Source organism: Trifolium pratense, linkage group LG3 (assembly GCF_020283565.1).
Source record: "Trifolium pratense cultivar HEN17-A07 linkage group LG3, ARS_RC_1.1, whole genome shotgun sequence".
In the NCBI taxonomy this organism is placed as follows: domain Eukaryota; kingdom Viridiplantae; phylum Streptophyta; class Magnoliopsida; order Fabales; family Fabaceae; genus Trifolium; species Trifolium pratense.
Window position 1 is genome coordinate 25962178 of NC_060061.1, and position 18922 is coordinate 25981099.

The following is an 18922-nucleotide window of genomic DNA, read 5'->3' on the forward strand; positions in this document are numbered from 1 at the left end:
TCCATTTTCCATTAAGAAAATCACCCACAAAACCCACAAGAAAATAGAGTGGAAAGAGTTTGGGAATGGAGGAATCGACATCCTCCCCTCTTCCGAATCACTCACGAATATGTAATCTAACTCTCGTACCTTAGCTCGACGAATCCACAAGCTTGCTCTTCTCTTTCTCTCCCACGAGCTCTCCCTCTCCCTCATGAGCTCCTTGCCCTAGCTAAGCTCTTCAACTTCTCATGGATTGCAACTTATGAGACTATTCATGGTTGACTTGGCTACTTATAGCTCTCTCTCTATTCTCATGGATCAAAGCCCACTTGGCTTAGGCCCAATGCCTATTCCACGCCCAAAGGCCCAAACAACATAACTTCTCGCTCATTAACTTACGTTCTCGCTAAATGATTATTCGCCGCTTAATAATTTAATTATAAATCACGCCCTCGCGTAATAAAATAATTAAATAACGAATACTAAATTTTGGGTCGTTACAACGTCCAGGAGATCAAATTAAGACTTTTGATTAGACTGTTTATTAAGTGTAAAGATCAATCTAAGAAGACAAGAATAGTATCACGCTCTGTAGGACTTGAACCTACGACATCGGGTTTTGGAGACCCGCGTTCTACCGAACTGAACTAAGAGCGCTTTCTTTTCATAAAGAATTTTATTTTATGTGATGGCAATACATCTTGCATGGATACATACTCAATAGGGAGAACTATTCATATTGAGTATGTCCAATTGGAATCGGCCGAAATTGATCTCTTGCTGATACGATAACTAATAGTTAGGGATAGGGATGACAAGATTTGAACCTGTGACATTTTGTACCCAAAACAAACGCGCTACCAAGCTGCACTACATCCCTTTACATCGGTTGCCAGTGTCATTGTAAAGAATTTTTGTCTTATTTTCCACCTTTTTCAATTATATATCATGCCCTTTCTTTGTTTTTTTACTTTCTTATATCATATATATAAACTTATATGGTAACGTGCATTAATTTAGAAAATATGGAGTCTGTAACGACCCAATTTTCATATTATTATTTTTATGTGTTAAAATATTTTATTTAACGTGGCATTTTAATTAAGTTAATAGCTGGAGTTATTTATCGAGTACTTTAGTTATTAAGCGAGTAGTGAGAGTTAACGTGTTATTGGGCCAAGCCAATTGGGCTTGAGGCCCAATGGGCCTTGTGAGCTTAGAGGGAGGCGCCATATGGCCTAGGGGAAAGAGAGAAACATTTCATTTGTTCTCTTTTGTTCTTGGGAGGAGCTAGAGAGGAGGAGAGAGCTTGAGGAGCTAGGGCAAGAAGAAGAGCTAGGGATTCAGGAGCTTCGTCGTGTTTTCTTCGAATCCAGGTAAGAGAGTAGATTTCATATTCGTGGGTGACTCGAGGAAGGGGAGAATGTCGATTTCTCCTCACCCGAACTTCCTCCACCCCATTTTCGTTTTAGCTTAGAACGGATTTTCTTGATGGAAATCGTTCCTAAGGTTCTTAATATGTTTAACATGCTTTTAACATGATTAATGAACGAAAATAATGGTTAAAAACGAATTTTATGAAAGATTAAACTCAAGAACTTTGTGTTCTTGAGAGTTTTGATGAAAAAGTGTCAATCTCTACTTTTTCGATGGTTATGACGTAGATCTGAGAAATGAACTGTCCTTTTGTGTTTATCTATGTTTGTTATGCTTGAATACAAACTCATTTGGGATTTATAACATGAAAATGGGACTTTTTGGGTGATTTGAGATGAAAATCGCAAGTTTTGAACTGTCCTGACAGGAGGTGTTCGCTCAGCGAACGTGTGGCGAACAGCTCGCCACAGCTCGCTGCAGCTCGCCATGAGCAGGTGACCTCCTGGTGAGGTTCGCCATGTCTCGCTGAGCCTTCGCTCAGCGAATAGTTCGCTGAAGCTCGCTATTGCTCGCCATGAGTCAGTGGCTTCCTGGCGTTGTTCGCTATGTCTCGCTAAGCCTTCGCTTAGCGAGGGCCTCTGCGACAGCAATTGTTGTTGATGTTTGTAAGTGTAATTAGGCACTTGTAACATGGTTTAATGGTATTCTTACATGATTGTTGATGCTTGTTGACGCTTATAACGATTGTTAATCATGTATGAAGTTGTAAATGACGAATATTGAGGTTTTGTTAATCTTAATAATGACGTATGTTGGATAGTGTTCCACATAGTAAATGACGAGCTTTATGCTAAATAATTGTTGATGAATTCATGAAAAACATACACATGCATTCATGAATTGTTGTTGTATATTGGATATTCCAATAAAGACGGATATCGGATTATATTTATCCGATAAAGACGAATATTAGAGGTGAGATACTCTAATAAAGACGAAACGGTACCACATGCATTAGATATGTCTAGGGTGACATTGCATGAAGTTGACGCATTAGAATGCATTAGGTTATGTGTACATTTATGTGATAAGTGATATGTGACACATACTTGGCTAATTGTGATAAATGATAATTGATTGTGTGAGTATTCGATTATATGTGTTTATGTACTTATAATTGGATGGTAGAATGTTGATGAATATGCATGAATGTATGATATATGCATGATTATTGAAGAAGTGTTTAAGTACCATTTACTTACACTTGTATATTTTGAGTATGTTGTCTAACTCTCTTTTATGTGTTATGTGCTGGACCGTTGGGGGCCCAGATTGACAGGTTTTTGTGGTTATCGATGTCGAGTCGTCGGTGAAGCTCCGCTCTGATTGTGACACGGGAAAGGGTGTACTTAGGGTATAGAGTCTTTATGACATTCTTGTATTTATTTGTAAAACTATACGTTTTGATAAAGAGGATTATTTTGTATAAACACTATTTTTACTAAATTAATTTCATTAGTATTATTTTGATTGAAGAATGTAATACTCGAACCACAACTTTTATAATATCAAACATTACTTTCCGTTGCGTATTTTGAAAAAGAATTTTCTAAAGGTAGAAATATGAAAATAATGGGTTTGGGTGTTACAATTGGTATCAGAGCCCCGTTGTCTTCGGACTGTGTGGGTTATGTGTCGATCAGAGCAGGTCTGTGCAGTCAGACCAAGTGAGTATTGTGTGTCAGTCGTGTTTGTCTAACAATTTTGTTGTGTTTGTTTTGTGAAGTCACTTACGTTGTTCATTTAGGAACTATGAGTGGTGTGAATTGGATTAATCGATCCATTCTTTTGTTGAGTAGTGGTGTGAGTGCTATACTTCTATGTTTATAATAGTTGTATATGCTTAGAGTTTAACCTTTGTGTAGTTTAAACTTGGTTGATTGATGCTTATTTGCTAATTGTTGACGATCCGACATGATATAAAACTGCATGTGATGATCCGGCATGATATAAAACTGCATGTGACGATCCGGCATGATATAAAACTGCTTGTGGTGATGACGATTTGAAATAATTTTAAAAACTAATATTATTTCTTGAAGATTTTGGTGAAAATATAGAGTTATTTTCTTTTGGGTAAGTGAAAATTAAATTTTCAAAATAGTGAGAGGAATAGGATGTTAGTGTATTCTAGTATGTTGTTGATATATGTTTTGTTTATAACATGTACTAGACTATTACTAGGAACTTGAATTGCTATGTGTTTTATGAGTAAAAAAAAAACGTGAAGGTCTCACGATTCTATGTTGTAATTGTGATGCATGATTCTAATTTGTACTTTCAAGTATATAATGATGTTATATGCTTGATGTCTTGGATTTTGTGGATTAGTGAGTCGAGAAAACGAGAGTTTAGCGAGCGTAAGTTCAAAACCGTAGCAGAGCACCCAGATTTTTGGATGTGCTCGCTAGGCGTAGAATGAACCTCGCTGAGTCTCGCTAAGTCTTGCTAAATCCTGTGAATGATTTTGACTTGTCTCGCTGGGAGCTCGCTAGCTTTTGCTAAGCGAGGGAGCCAGACAAGAAATTTAATTTGTTGATGTCTTGTCCTAAGTTGATTGAATGTGAAATTCTTGTCTTCTTGTGTTTGCTAGGGCTAGAATAAATGTGAATATGAATTGTTGCTATGCAATATTCATTTTCTTGTGTTGTTTGATTTCCTAACTTTGAAAAGTGAGGGGAGTATAGGTTACTTGGATGCTTGCATGATTTTGTGTAAGTGTTTAGGTATCGTGGGTTAGGTTTTGTCCCTTGTATGCGACATGCGGGTAAACGATGTCGATACTAGTTTCTTCTTAGGAAGAATATGTTTAGAGACGATAGAACCGTTAGGTGTGAGCATCAGAAGTTCTAGTAGAAAAGTGCGAGTGAGTTTGAGATAAGTGGGGGAGAAGCTTATATCCCTCCGAGATGTTTCGAACGTGAGAAGAATGGGATGAGTAGAGATGTTCTTGAAGCGGAATATTCAGGAATTGGTGACGTTGTTCGAAGTGGAATGAATGGGCGCAACAAGTTGTGAGAAACTATTAGAAGAGGAGTTGTCGGACCAAGTGTTTCGCCGTGAGGCGTTAGTGAGATTGGTTAAGTGAGATGAAGAGTATTCGGAATGATTGGAGATCGTGTGTTGCACTAAGAGTATGGAGGCGTGTTTTGTGGACTAAAGTTGAAGTACCTGTTTGATCGAAAGGAGTCAAATATGAAGAAGAGGGAGTGATTAAGATTCTTGAGGAGGTGATGATTTTGAAGTAAGTTGTCATCCAAGTGGATCGAATGTTGTACCGGATTCTTGAGTAAGAAGTTTTATGTGAGTCGTGCATATGGTAGTAGGTTGAATTGGTGGAACAATTTGGAGTTCTAAGTCTAGTGTGTGAAGTGAATTTCAGAAGAGATTTGAGAAACTTAGAGAAAGAGATGTGAAGATTAGTGAACTGTTGGTGTTAATTAATCGATGAAGGGAAGTAGGTTTTAAAGTAGATGAGGATGGAATTAGGAGATATCATAATAGGATTGATATGCTTGTTGAATCGTTGAAAGTAAGATTGTATGAATAATCGAGTTTATTCGAAGATGGAAGTAGGATAACGATTCGAAGGATTTTGTGAGAGACTTGTCGAAGAAAGAGTAATTGGATTTGGATAATGACCGGACAATTGGTGTCACATGTTGAACGAGAACGTAGAGTCTTGGAAGTTGAGATGAAGCTAAGCGAGTAGTAACATTTTAGAATGATTAGAAATAAGAAAGTTAGCCGTTGAAGAACGTGCAGAGAATGAGTAATAGGAGGTCATGTTGGAAGTGACTTGTGTTAGGTGAGAGTTGCGAAAAGGATTACCGCACATGTGAGTAGATGTTGTGTTTGAGCACATATAGTAAGGAGTTAAAGGCGATGCCTAAGGTAAGTGTCGGAGAGCATTTTGTAGTGCCCACAAGATATGAGTGAGTAAGTATTTACCAGAAAATTTGGATTTATGGAATAGGAAGGTCAGTGGAGACTAGTGTTGTTAGATGCATCGTGGATGTTGATGTAGTATGGTCATAATCGGTGACAATGAAGTAAAAGATTTTAAGTTGTTTCATCATGGATGATGGAACGGTGGTGATTTGGTGTATAACTTAAAATGTATTTTGGACGAGAATTTTGGAAATTTTCTAGAGATGTCATATTGGGAGTAGACAAGGAGTCATTAGTAAGCGTACTAAGACAAAAGTTGATTAGAATTTAATGGATAGAATTAGGTCGTATGGCGAATATTTGGAGCTTTGTAGATTTAATTCAAGAGTTTGATTTTGGTATCGAATGTACTAAGGAAGAGTTTAAAGATAGCTGTCCATAGAGAGATGATGATTGGTAGAGGTCGGAGGTGAATAAGAAACCGATGAGTGAATAAATAGATAAGAGTATGCTTGTTGCAATGCAAGATGATGGGGAACATGGATAGATGGAGTGTGGGCGAATTGAAGATGACGTTTGGAGTCAACGAGATAGACGTTATGGTTGTTTGGAGAACCAATTTTAGGCGGTAGTCTAATTTTGAAGTAGCGAATTACTAAGGGATTAAAGAGAAGTGGTATTGGAAAATTTTGCGTTAAGGAATGCAAATGTTGGTTGAGAGATTACTTGGGAACGGAATAGTCGTGTTGGGATTCGACTCAATGATTGGAGATATGTTAGAAAAGGAATTTGACGGTTAGAGACGGTAGTTTTTAGCATGTGTCGAGGAAGATTTGAGAATGTAGGTCATCAAGTGATCGTTGGAGTTGAATTATCTAGTGATATGTTTGGAATAAGATATGATATGAATAAGTGACGTAACACGGTTAAGTGATTCATGAGGGAATCAGAGGATTATGGAGTGGTGGAAGTATTCCACGGAAGTATCTTTCGAAGAGTTCGTTTGGTTATACCTGTTTTGGGGTAGAGTTGTGAGTACCGTAGAATGTGAGTCTGTAGATGTTTCGTGCGAAGTTGACGTTTTAGCGGTTTGATAAGAATGGTTTATGCCGATATCATGATTGTTGACTATCTATCGACAAATTGAGGAACTGGCCGTCCTTGATCTCTTGTTGATAAATGGACAAAAATTGTGTTGGATGGGATAAACTAATTTTGTCAAACTTGGTAATGTGTAGCGTTTTGAGCGTTTCGTTGGAGGGTCGGATACAGGAGTTATCCGGAGTTGTTTTAGTCGCGTAATTTTCGAGGGCGAAAATCTCCTAAGTGGGGGAGAGTTGTAACGACCCAATTTTCATATTATTATTTTTATGTGTTAAAATATTTTATTTAACGTGGCATTTTAATTAAGTTAATAGCTGGAGTTATTTATCGAGTACTTTAGTTATTAAGCGAGTAGTGAGAGTTAACGTGTTATTGGGCCAAGCCAATTGGGCTTGAGGCCCAATGGGCCTTGTGAGCTTAGAGGGAGGCGCCATATGGCCTAGGGGAAAGAGAGAAACATTTCATTTGTTCTCTTTTGTTCTTGGGAGGAGCTAGAGAGGAGGAGAGAGCTTGAGGAGCTAGGGCAAGAAGAAGAGCTAGGGATTCAGGAGCTTCGTCGTGTTTTCTTCGAATCCAGGTAAGAGAGTAGATTTCATATTCGTGGGTGACTCGAGGAAGGGGAGAATGTCGATTTCTCCTCACCCGAACTTCCTCCACCCCATTTTCGTTTTAGCTTAGAACGGATTTTCTTGATGGAAATCGTTCCTAAGGTTCTTAATATGTTTAACATGCTTTTAACATGATTAATGAACGAAAATAATGGTTAAAAACGAATTTTATGAAAGATTAAACTCAAGAACTTTGTGTTCTTGAGAGTTTTGATGAAAAAGTGTCAATCTCTACTTTTTCGATGGTTATGACGTAGATCTGAGAAATGAACTGTCCTTTTGTGTTTATCTATGTTTGTTATGCTTGAATACAAACTCATTTGGGATTTATAACATGAAAATGGGACTTTTTGGGTGATTTGAGATGAAAATCGCAAGTTTTGAACTGTCCTGACAGGAGGTGTTCGCTCAGCGAACGTGTGGCGAACAGCTCGCCACAGCTCGCTGCAGCTCGCCATGAGCAGGTGACCTCCTGGTGAGGTTCGCCATGTCTCGCTGAGCCTTCGCTCAGCGAATAGTTCGCTGAAGCTCGCTATTGCTCGCCATGAGTCAGTGGCTTCCTGGCGTTGTTCGCTATGTCTCGCTAAGCCTTCGCTTAGCGAGGGCCTCTGCGACAGCAATTGTTGTTGATGTTTGTAAGTGTAATTAGGCACTTGTAACATGGTTTAATGGTATTCTTACATGATTGTTGATGCTTGTTGACGCTTATAACGATTGTTAATCATGTATGAAGTTGTAAATGACAAATATTGAGGTTTTGTTAATCTTAATAATGACGTATGTTGGATAGTGTTCCACATAGTAAATGACGAGCTTTATGCTAAATAATTGTTGATGAATTCATGAAAAACATACACATGCATTCATGAATTGTTGTTGTATATTGGATATTCCAATAAAGACGGATATCGGATTATATTTATCCGATAAAGACGAATATTAGAGGTGAGATACTCTAATAAAGACGAAACGGTACCACATGCATTAGATATGTCTAGGGTGACATTGCATGAAGTTGACGCATTAGAATGCATTAGGTTATGTGTACATTTATGTGATAAGTGATATGTGACACATACTTGGCTAATTGTGATAAATGATAATTGATTGTGTGAGTATTCGATTATATGTGTTTATGTACTTATAATTGGATGGTAGAATGTTGATGAATATGCATGAATGTATGATATATGCATGATTATTGAAGAAGTGTTTAAGTACCATTTACTTACACTTGTATATTTTGAGTATGTTGTCTAACTCTCTTTTATGTGTTATGTGCTGGACCGTTGGGGGCCCAGATTGACAGGTTTTTGTGGTTATCGATGTCGAGTCGTCGGTGAAGCTCCGCTCTGATTGTGACACGGGAAAGGGTGTACTTAGGGTATAGAGTCTTTATGACATTCTTGTATTTATTTGTAAAACTATACGTTTTGATAAAGAGGATTATTTTGTATAAACACTATTTTTACTAAATTAATTTCATTAGTATTATTTTGATTGAAGAATGTAATACTCGAACCACAACTTTTATAATATCAAACATTACTTTCCGTTGCGTATTTTGAAAAAGAATTTTCTAAAGGTAGAAATATGAAAATAATGGGTTTGGGTGTTACAGAGTCCCATTTGAACTTGTTATTTTATTGTCAAAATAATAATATAATAAAATCCCATGCTTCCCTGCTTTTATTATTATTTTATACAAAGTTTCTCTATATATCAAATCTTGTCTTCCTTAAAAAAAAATAAAAAATCAAATCTTGTCTTGTAGTTTAGAATAATAAACCATATTCTAATCTATCTTTTGCTAAGAAGAGAAAGAAATTGAGAGAATAATGAATAGTGGTGAAGGAAAGGTTGTTTGTGTAACTGGTGCTTCTGGTTATATAGCTTCATGGCTTGTCAAATTTCTTCTCCAACGTGGTTACACTGTCAGAGCAACAGTTCGTGATCCAAGTTATTAGTTCTGCCTCTCTTAATTTCTCATAATTAATAACTTGTTTAAATTTTTTGTTTATTTGGTTTTCATTCAATTTGGTTACCGAGGAGTGATTAATTTTATTTATATTATAGGTAATCCTAATAAGGTTGATCACTTGCTTAAACTTGATGGTGCAAAAGAAAGATTGCAACTCTTCAAAGCAGATTTACTAGAAGAAGGTTCCTTTGACTCTGTTATTCAAGGATGTCATGGTGTCTTTCATACTGCTTCACCTGCTGTTTTCGATGTCGACGACCCTCAGGTCAACCTTCATTAATCATTATATATACCAATACCAATTTTGGTTAAAGTATTTTAGCTGTGTCGTATTTTGATTTTTATGAATTTCACGTATTTCTGGTGTATCGTATCTGAATCGTACTATATGCATCTAGTCTAGGCTTCTTAGAGTACCAGTAAAGTAATATATACAAAATATGACATTAAGGTTGTGCATTTGTTAAAATTAATTTAAGCTTAACCAAAGGTTCAATCTCAACATTTGCACAATTTAATATTTTTAATAGCCTTGTGTTTTTTCTTAAGGCCTCACTAGAATTTTTGCTTTAGACATTTGCATTGCCGACCCTGACAACATATATATAACAGAAAGGACCTATAAATTTAATGCCTTAATATTTTGGGCGAAAATTTTTCAACCTCACTTATACGGTTGCTCTTACCTAATGTGTTAATTCAACTCAAACCCCAACCCCATAAGACAACCCCTCACACATTTTACATCTTTGGAAATTGCAAAACAGAGTAGTTTTCTATATCATTGACCTTTTGAATGTTGTTTGGTTCTTATTTCAGACACAATTAATTGATCCTGCAGTGAAGGGAAGTCTTAATGTTGTTAAGTCATGTGCAAAATCACCATCTGTGAAAAGAGTTGTTTTAACTTCTTCAATTGCCACAGCTTTATTTAGTGGAAGACCTCGAACTCCAGAAGTTGTAGTTGATGAGACATGGTTTTCAAATCCTGAATTCTTATGGGAAAAAAAGGTACCCCTTTTCCTTAAAACTTGTTCATATTAATGAAAATTTAAGATACTGCAATTAGAACATGTAATAATGCAAAGTTTTAATGGTCCTAATTTATTTTTTTTTTGAAATGCTAAATGGTCCTAATATTTATTTATTTTTAATAAAAATGGTCCTAATATTAATTAAGCAAATTTAACGAAGCAACAACTAGTATCATAGAGATGCAGCTATAAACCCGAAAGTTTTGACCAATTTGAAAGATCAGCAGAAATAACTAAATTTTTAGTTTTTTGATAAAGTAAAGGAAACCTAATAGAACCAATCGTTAGTTGGTTTAGTGGTGATTGATGTTGAACTTGGTATGGAGGATTACGGTTCGATCACTCGCAACTGCGATCAGGAGGGGGATGGAACCACTTGATGCCAGAACTGACCCCTGAATCAGATTAAGCAGTCCAATGGACCGGATACTTGTGGTAAAAACAAAACAAAACAAAAAAAGGAAACCTAATGGAATTTATCAAGTACTGGTTTAAGCTCTCCGCTATCCCCCTCTCCCATTTGCTATGAATCGAGAGTGCCCGTAATGCACATAATAAAAACTACCTCCGTCCCTAAATATAAGATCTTATTGAGGTGATGTTATAGTAATGCTGATGTGAGTGTGTATTTTTATATTCCAGATGTGGTATCAATATGCAAAGACTTCAGCTGAGGAAGTTGCTACAAAATTCCTAACAGAAAACAACATTGACTATGTTGTTATGAATCCAGCAGTGACAATAGGGCCTCTCTTACAACCAGAGCTTAATGGAAGCTCCTACTTAATTTTTAACTTAATAAATGGTAACTTATATTTTCTAATAAAACATAGGTTTTTTTATTGAGTTGAAAAAATTACACAAATTTTTCATCTAATTTGCTTGATGTAGGTTCAGAAACATTTCCGAATTTTACTTTTGGATGGATTAATGTGAAGGATGTTGCAAATGCTCATATTAATGCATATGAGGATGTTTCAGCTAGTGGAAGATATTGTTTGGCTGAAACAGTGATGCATTTCTCTCAACTTACTAAGGTTTTGAGTAATATATACCCAACATTACAAATTCCAGACAAGTAAGTTTTACTATTCAGTTATTTCACCTTCAGTTTAATCTGGTTCGAGGATCGGTTCTGGCATTAAGTGTTTTATATTTGAAATTACATAGAGTATAAAAGTACAATTGATAACTTCAAAATAAAATTCTTCTATGAAAATTTTTACTAACTATTTACATTTTGTGAACTATATAATATCAGGTGTGCAGACGATAAACCTTTGATGCCAACATTTCTGATTTCCAAAGAAAAAGCAAAGACATTAGGAATTGAATTTATTCCCCTGGAAGTGAGCCTCAGAGAGATCATTGAAAGTTTCAAAGAAAAAAAGTTTGCTAACTTCTAATTATTATTATTCTATGAATTTTCTAATTTGTTATATTTCATTCAAGAAAACAGTTTATAATCGTAATAACATTTTGGTTTAAAAAACTCTACTTAATGATGATTTATTATTTATTAATGTGAAATAAGGTTTGATACTATATCAAACCAAGGTAGTTCAAATGTGCTTCTTACACACTTTGCTTTGCAATTACAATTACAATGCTTCTTATAACCAAGAGGGCCTAGGCCAAAGATGTAAAATTTACTACGCAATTATTCTAGGATGATTTCTCTCCCGACCCCCCTCATTTCTTTTCTACCCCCTGAATTTCCGTTTTTGCCCTTGGGGGTACTGCGGTTGATACGAACCGAAGGAATTTGACATGCTGATAAACTTCGGTAACCACTTACCAAAATTTGGGACATTTCGGTTCGCAGGTACCGAAACAATTATTTCGGTAAACTTCTGATTAAAATGGCCTAATTACAGTGACCTAATGAAATTTTCGATAACAACGTACCGAAATCTAGGACATTTCGGTTCGCAGGTACCGACAAACTGACGTTTGGTTTCTGTGTACCGAAAATACTAATGTTCGGTTCGCAGTTACTGAAATGGTCTAATATTTGGCTTCGGTGAATATAAACCGAAGTTTTTTGGCAAAAATTTTTCAAATCGCAAGGGGCAAAATGAGATTTTTGAGGGTATAAAAGAAATGTGGAGGGTCGGGAGAGAAATGATCTTATTCTAGGGGTCGTGATTCCCAACAAATCTGCTAATTAGTATCAAATGAATAATGTTACTAGGACAATCGTAAAAAAAAATACTCCCAACTTTCATGCTACACCTATGATTTGCTAATGCATCCACGCACTAGTTTGCTTCATGATACGAATGTCACACCGCCACCTCTCGATTCAAAGCTAGTAGCCTCCGGATCTTCTCAACAAATGACCTTCTCATATATTATTGCAGCCATTAGCACTGATGTCATGTACAACCACCATGGAATCCAGATGCGTGAAGTGCAACCATCTAACAAAATTAAGGTCTTGCAATATCTTCTTTTTTGCATGATTATAGTTCTAGTCATTTTAATCATTGATATTCTTTTTTGATGTTACACAATGATAATTATTTTTTGTGTTTTTTTTATTATTTACAATTCAAATAGAGAATAATTTTATTTTTTTTACATTTTTTATTAGATATCATTTTTAATATTCAAACAAAACTTCTGGATATACGATCGTGTCTTCTAAATGTACTTTTCATAATTTTTGTGATCCATGTTATAAAGCCATCCTCACAATTAATTAAATTATAATAATGATTGTGTCTGCACTATTAATGATGTACTTTCGTACTACCCAGAGAATTTTAAAACCTTAAACCATTATCTCACTTACTGTATTCACTTGTCCTAAAGCATGAGTTCAAATGTCATTTTCTACCTGAAAGTTAAACCAAAGAACTGTGCTATTTCAACATTAGATCTTAGATACGGAGGACAGAAAAATATATAAACGATTTATTCATAAGATATGTGTTGGTATTTCAAGTGTGAGGTGAGTCCCACGTCGGATGAAACACTGAATGTTGAATAGTTTATAAGTGAAAAGACCCATAAACCTAACGCCTTAAGATTTTGGGTTAAAGTGTGGTGTCCAACTCACTTGTGAAGTTGTTCAAGACCCGATGTGGTGATCCTCAGACCCCCTCAAGACCCAATAGTGGTATCAGAGCCGATGGTTGGCACACAACGGCGGTATAAGTGGATGAAAAAACTTTCGTTCGAGGGGAAGCATACCCATAATAAAGTAATGGATGGACTCACACTTGAGGGGGAGATTGGTATTTCAAGTGTGAGGTGAGTCTCACATCGGATGAAACAGTGAATGTTGAATGGTTTATATGTGAGAGGACCCATAAACAAAGATCTTAGATTGTAAAGAAACAAAAAAAAAAGAACCGACTACATGATACTCCCTCTGATTCTTAGATTGTAAAGAAGAAAAAAAAATATTGTGTAAAAAAAAAAAATTACCAATAAGAATCGACTATATGATACTCCCTCCCTCCGATTCTTTTTTCTCTTATGCTTGAACTGTCTTATCGAAAGCTAAAGGTAGTTAACCTAGGGGTAGTATATTAAGCATCAGAGCGAGTAAGACTTTTTCAATAAACTGTAAATAAGTTATTTTTCCGAACACACCCTAAATCACACATTCATCTTCCTTTGGATGAATCTGGCACTTGGGTAAACTATAGTTTTTAATGGATGCTGGCCTTATTTCTCTAAGCATAATACATATTACATGACAGATCCCAAACCACCGATTTTAAAACATGAAACACCGAAATCATTGCGCGCTTCCTTCGCCTAACTATGTTAGGAATTTTAATGTTAGAACAACGGATCATCATGCTTTCAAGTGATAAGTTTTATCGTCATTTGAAGAAAGATGGCAATGCAAAGGGAAAAACTGTTTTGCCATTTTCCCTCGTCAACAACTATGAGTTGTTCCTAATATCTCGAAATGGTGGTCGCTTTGGAACTAGTAATCCACCTCTGGCATTAGCAGCATGTGTTTTTCTTTCTCCATTCCTTAATACCTCGCTACATTTTCTGTTGTCTGCAACATTACTGCTATTTTCCTTTGAGCTGAAAACTACTATATGCTTCTCGAACTCGTTCTGCGTGTCCAATGCATTCGATGAACATTTCGTCCCCTTAACTGCATTTTGTTCATTCCTCAACTTTTCGAGATCACCATAAACAATGGAAAGTTTCGCTTCAAGTTCATCTTTCTTACTTTCGGACGAAAGAGCTCTTTGTTTCCACTCTTGTGCCTGTGTGAAAGAAAACACAATGTTAACGCAAATAGGAAACACCAAAAGTAAACGGTTCCAACATTTTATCAGTGAAAATCTATGAAGCACGGACATAGACACCGGACACGACACGGATACTGACGCGTCGACATCGATAATAATTTTTAAAAATGACATAATTCAGTGTAATCATAAGTGTTGGTGTGGTGTCGGACACCGGACACGCCTAATCTGATGAGTGTTTGTGCTTCATAGGTGAAAATGAAAACATGAAACACCAGAAATGAAACGGTGCGGTCTTACAGAATTGTGTAGAGATTGGATTTGAGAATCGGAATGCAAGGCGCGGTCTTCCCAGAAATCTCGTGAAGCTTGTAGTTCTTCCATCTCTTCCCTCACCTGGCCTAACATCTTCTGCATTTGGGACCATTGCTCTGTCTCAACTCTAACTTGCTCCACAATTCTTCTTACAATTGTCTTGCAATGTCCTGAACACAAGTTCCCTTCACTTGACAATTTTTCCTACATGATTTGTCAATACAGATTTTGATAAGAATTCAATTCATTCTTTTAATTTAGTTAACCAAGAAGGTTGTGTTTTCACATGAATTCTGCAATTTTATTATGTTTAAGAATACAATTTAAATGATATGAACTAACGGTATTTACACTATCAATCAATCATAATCATCAGATCATTAAAAATGTTTGATTTTAATCGTATATTGGGTCATGACATTGACACTTGACAGTCTAAATTTTTTACACTATACATACATCAAAATTAATCTCCAAAATAAGTTCTCTACCAAAGTCAAATCAGTTCGTGTCTATATTTTCTTATTAATGGTGGGATTTTTAAAGTCAGATAAAGGGTTAGCGGCACAACTTGTTGCCTGTTTGCATGTAAAGAAAAAAGTCGATAAAATTGGACTAGGTGTAGCTTAACTGTAGCCAACAAAGAATATATGATAAAAAAGACTAATTATTGACAATACTACGATCAACTAGTGAAGAGCAAAGAAATAAAGAATTTACCTGATGAGGTGCTTGAAATTCAACTCTCTTGGAAGTTGAACCAGAACTTGCAAGAGAACTACTAGCAGTAGACAAAAGTGAATTGTACTCTTCCTCCATTCTCTCTAATAATATTCCCTTTGACAATCCCTCCATTTTTCTTCTCAGAATCTCTACCTGTAAAAAGTTCAATAAAAAATGAAAACTTAAAAGATGGATTGAGAAGCTAAGCACATAAGGCGAAACAGGATGATGACTTTTACGCTTACATTCAATTTTCCACTTGCAACAACACTATCATCAAATCTGCTATTTTTTTTAACTGAGAAGCTAACATTTTCCATCTCTTCAAACTCCCTCGGATATATCTCATCTGATGGTCCTCCAATCTTCTCGAGTCGTTTCTGCAGAACGGAAACTTGTTTGTCGAAATTTCTGCTAGTTCTCCTCCTTCTCTCAAAATCCTTGACCGTTGATCTCTTTTGCAACTTCTTAAGTTTCTCTGTTAAGTCATGAATTTCTTCATCCAAAGCCCGGTCGATGTTCTTTCCTTCACAAATCTTTATTCTCCCCTGCATTCCACTTTCTAAGTTAAAGATCAAATCATGCAAACCAAACCATCTTGTTAAAAACATATTATAAACGACAATGACATAATTTTAGTCTTACAAGAATAAAAGGCAACTGAAATCACTGAAAATAGCTATGACAATAACTACCTTAGTTTCAAAATTTTGGGACAACTAACCTTAAAAATTGTACCATAAGATCACGGTGGGTATGCCAGAATCACAATGATCCACCGTGATTTTCCAAAAGCTACACTATGTAGCTTCTTCAAAATCAGGGTGAATCACCGTGATTTTGATATATTCAACGTGATACCAATCATAGGCTAGACAAACAAAGTCTAAGTAAGAGAATGTTTGGATTGGTTTATTTGAGTTTATCTACTCATATAAACACTTGTGAGACCGTCATTCGAGGGAGCTTATGTAAACGGTTTATAAAACGTTTGGGCCAGTTTTGATTGTCTATTTTGGCTCATCTACTTGTATAAGTTTTGTGAGACTATTTGGGAGAACTTATGAAACAACTTATGACAATTTTCACAATTTTTTTCAGCTAATATTTATAAGTTCTCCGTTATAGCTTACGAAACCAACTCATAGCATACATAAAAACAATTTATTTTTATTTTATCTTTTGCTATAAAAATAGCTTATGTAAGTAGGCCCATATTCATAAGCGCATATGCTATAAGCTGCAAATAAGTTGTTTATCCAAATAGGCCTATATTCATAAGCTCTAGCTTATGAAATCCGCTTATATGAAAACAACGGTTTTATTATAGAAATATTTGATTACACTTATATGATAGTATGTGTTTATTCTATATAAGTACTTAATTAAGTTATTATCCAAACAAAAGATAAATTTAGAAACACATCTAAAAATGCAATTTTTAAAGCTAAAAGACAAAAGCCAAATGAAAAAAACAAAAAAAAAATTTGCAAAAGAAAGAGGAAAGTGAAACTAACAGAAACAAGAGTATGAACAGCAGATCTTAGAGTCCGTTCCATCTTAGAACGAGTCCTTTCCAACTTCTTAACAGCAATCTCCTTCTCCATCCTCAACAAATTACACTCTGCTCTCAACATTTCCGCTTGAAACTTCCACTTCTCTTCTTCCAACCTATCACCACCACCACTACTCTCATTAACAACCCTATCCCTTCTCTCCTCACAACGATCCAACAACCTTATTGGAACATTGATAGAAACTTCAGGAGGTGCTTGTTTCTCTCTATCAAACAAACTCCCCAACATGTTGTTGTCTCTCCGGGGGACGGAGGAGGAAGGGAGTCTCCGACGAGGACGACGAGGAAAGTTAAGGATTCTTGGTGTTGGTGGAGGTGGTGGATGGTGGTGCCATTTGGGTTTTCTTGATGATGCTGTTATGGACATTTTCACTTGTAATGTAATAATGAAATGAATTGAAAACAGGGAATATATAAGAGGAGGGGGGTGTATGTAGTAAAGAGGAGGAGCTAATAAGCGTGCAAAACCTCGTGAAGAGGAAGAACAGAGATTTTTGAAATGTTGTTGTTTTGTTAATGACAATAACAGTAACAAGGTTACTATGTTATGTGTGTGTTTGGTGCTTTTTTGCGTGCCTGTTATTTATTTCCCAACGTCGGGGACTGCTTTCTTTCATGGGAATTTGAAAAAGACTTATCTGTTTTTGTTTGATTTATTTTCTTCCCCAAAATGTCCTTCATTCCCTTCCTTGCATTTCATTAATTAACCATAAATTATGTTTTGAATTTCATTAACATCATCATTTGTGAAATCATCAATTCACTTTATTATTTTCACTTTAATTGATTCAACCTCGGTTTAAATTTTGCTTACCCTCTTAGCTCATTGTAATTAAAGTATTTGACCCATCCATAATTTTTTTTTAAGTTGTTTAGTGGATAAAAATTTCATTCATAATGTACTAGATAAGTGGGATAATCAGAGTTCGAACTCCAACCCCCTACATATGTACTGCAATGTTCTACCACCTGAGCTAAGCTCGCAGGACTCGTCCATAAATTCTAGTTCGATTGGTATAAATATCAAATTATTAAGTAGAATGTTAGGATTGATGTTCAAAATTGTTAGTTTTTAATAATTTTCCATTTCATTTTTTTTGGGATAACCATTTCATTTATTTAAAAATATAACTATGAATAAACACTTCAAGGGAGAGAGATATAAAGAGGAAGGAGAGAATGAAGGAAAATCGTATTATAACAGAGTGTAAAAACGCAGCGGAATTTTAAATTTTTCCTTCAATGGATCCTTGCGAATGGTCATGATCAGGGTTAAACGTTATACCTTTTGATGAACTGAAACAGCAAACTCTTTGCTTCTATTCGTTGATCACAAGCACCACACGACGGCAGCACCTCTAGCTAGTCCACACGAACAGGTCTTCAACTTTCAGTGCTAGCTGCTACAAGATGAAGGCTTAGGAAGTGCGGTTAGGGTTTCAGAGCTTTAAGGTTTCTCTGAAAAACGAATTGTAAAAAAGCAAGCACTCACTGAACTACACAAGCTTCTTATTTATAGAGTTTCTTGTGTGGTCAGTTGGGCCAAACAGTGTTTGGTCTTCTTAAGCCCAAAACCGTTTTTCACTAATCGCACCCTCAAAATAAGTCTTACTTATTTCTTCCATATCGACTGTCCTTATGTGTGTGACCCTGTAGGTTCTTATAACGTTGGCAATAATATTATTCTTAATATTATAAACAGTGAGCGGTATCTAGCAACACATCACTGCTACCCAAGTCACAAGAATGTCACGTGATCTGACAAACCTTTCGTGATAAAACTCATGTGTATAATTACCCTTTTACCCTTATGTCTATATTGAACACAAGGCATAGTACGTCACCCTTGTTAAGTTCAATATTGGGCCCATAGACATATCTCCTGTTATGTAGGAGGGGTAAATTCCATCTAGGTCACTCATGTCCCTTAGCATGATTCGTGGAATACCAATCAACCAACTTTATAGTCATCCTGTTACGGATGACTTTGAATGGCGACAAAGTACTACACTCCTACATCTAGAGAACATAGTGGTTTCAGGTCG

General features: G+C 35.9%; 2 protein-coding genes and 1 non-coding gene across 3 annotated transcripts; 1 reads left to right on the forward strand and 2 right to left on the reverse strand.

The window, feature by feature from the left end:
- Window positions 1-565: 565 nt before the first annotated feature.
- TRNAW-CCA lies at window positions 566-639 on the reverse strand. The gene has a single exon. It is a non-coding gene; the product is annotated as a tRNA-Trp (tRNA).
- An 8128-nt stretch (window positions 640-8767) lies between these two features.
- On the forward strand, window positions 8768-11653 carry LOC123917672 (phenylacetaldehyde reductase-like). Its single transcript, XM_045969448.1, has 6 exons — window positions 8768-8981; window positions 9099-9268; window positions 9823-10014; window positions 10680-10842; window positions 10929-11115; window positions 11299-11653. Exons 1-6 carry the CDS (start codon window positions 8861-8863, stop codon window positions 11441-11443), a joined length of 978 nt encoding a protein of 325 aa, XP_045825404.1. The 5' UTR covers window positions 8768-8860; the 3' UTR covers window positions 11444-11653.
- Window positions 11654-13180: 1527 nt separating this feature from the next.
- Window positions 13181-17482, reverse strand: LOC123917673. Its single transcript, XM_045969449.1, has 5 exons — window positions 16819-17482; window positions 15547-15849; window positions 15299-15454; window positions 14564-14782; window positions 13181-14278 (listed from the first exon to the last, which is right to left on the reverse strand). Exons 1-5 carry the CDS (start codon window positions 17242-17244, stop codon window positions 13940-13942), a joined length of 1443 nt encoding a protein of 480 aa, XP_045825405.1. The 5' UTR covers window positions 17245-17482; the 3' UTR covers window positions 13181-13939.
- Window positions 17483-18922: the final 1440 nt, after the last annotated feature.

What these genes read in the sequence shown, in the direction of transcription:
- LOC123917672 (XM_045969448.1), top strand. Translation starts at nt 8,861, where the DNA reads ATGAATAGTGGTGAAGGAAAGGTTGTTTGTGTAACTGGTGCTTCTGGT. An exon ending in TCGATGTCGACGACCCTCAG is followed by an intron (nt 9,269 to 9,822) that starts GTCAACCTTCAT and finishes TTCTTATTTCAG; the next exon opens with ACACAATTAATTGATCCTGC. An exon ending in AATTCTTATGGGAAAAAAAG is followed by an intron (nt 10,015 to 10,679) that starts GTACCCCTTTTC and finishes TTTATATTCCAG; the next exon opens with ATGTGGTATCAATATGCAAA.
- LOC123917673 (XM_045969449.1), bottom strand. Translation starts at nt 17,244, where the DNA reads ATGTCCATAACAGCATCATCAAGAAAACCCAAATGGCACCACCATCCA. An exon ending in TTGCAAGTGGAAAATTGAAT is followed by an intron (nt 15,455 to 15,546) that starts GTAAGCGTAAAA and finishes AACTTTTTACAG; the next exon opens with GTAGAGATTCTGAGAAGAAA. An exon ending in AATTTCAAGCACCTCATCAG is followed by an intron (nt 14,783 to 15,298) that starts GTAAATTCTTTA and finishes CAAATCATGTAG; the next exon opens with GAAAAATTGTCAAGTGAAGG.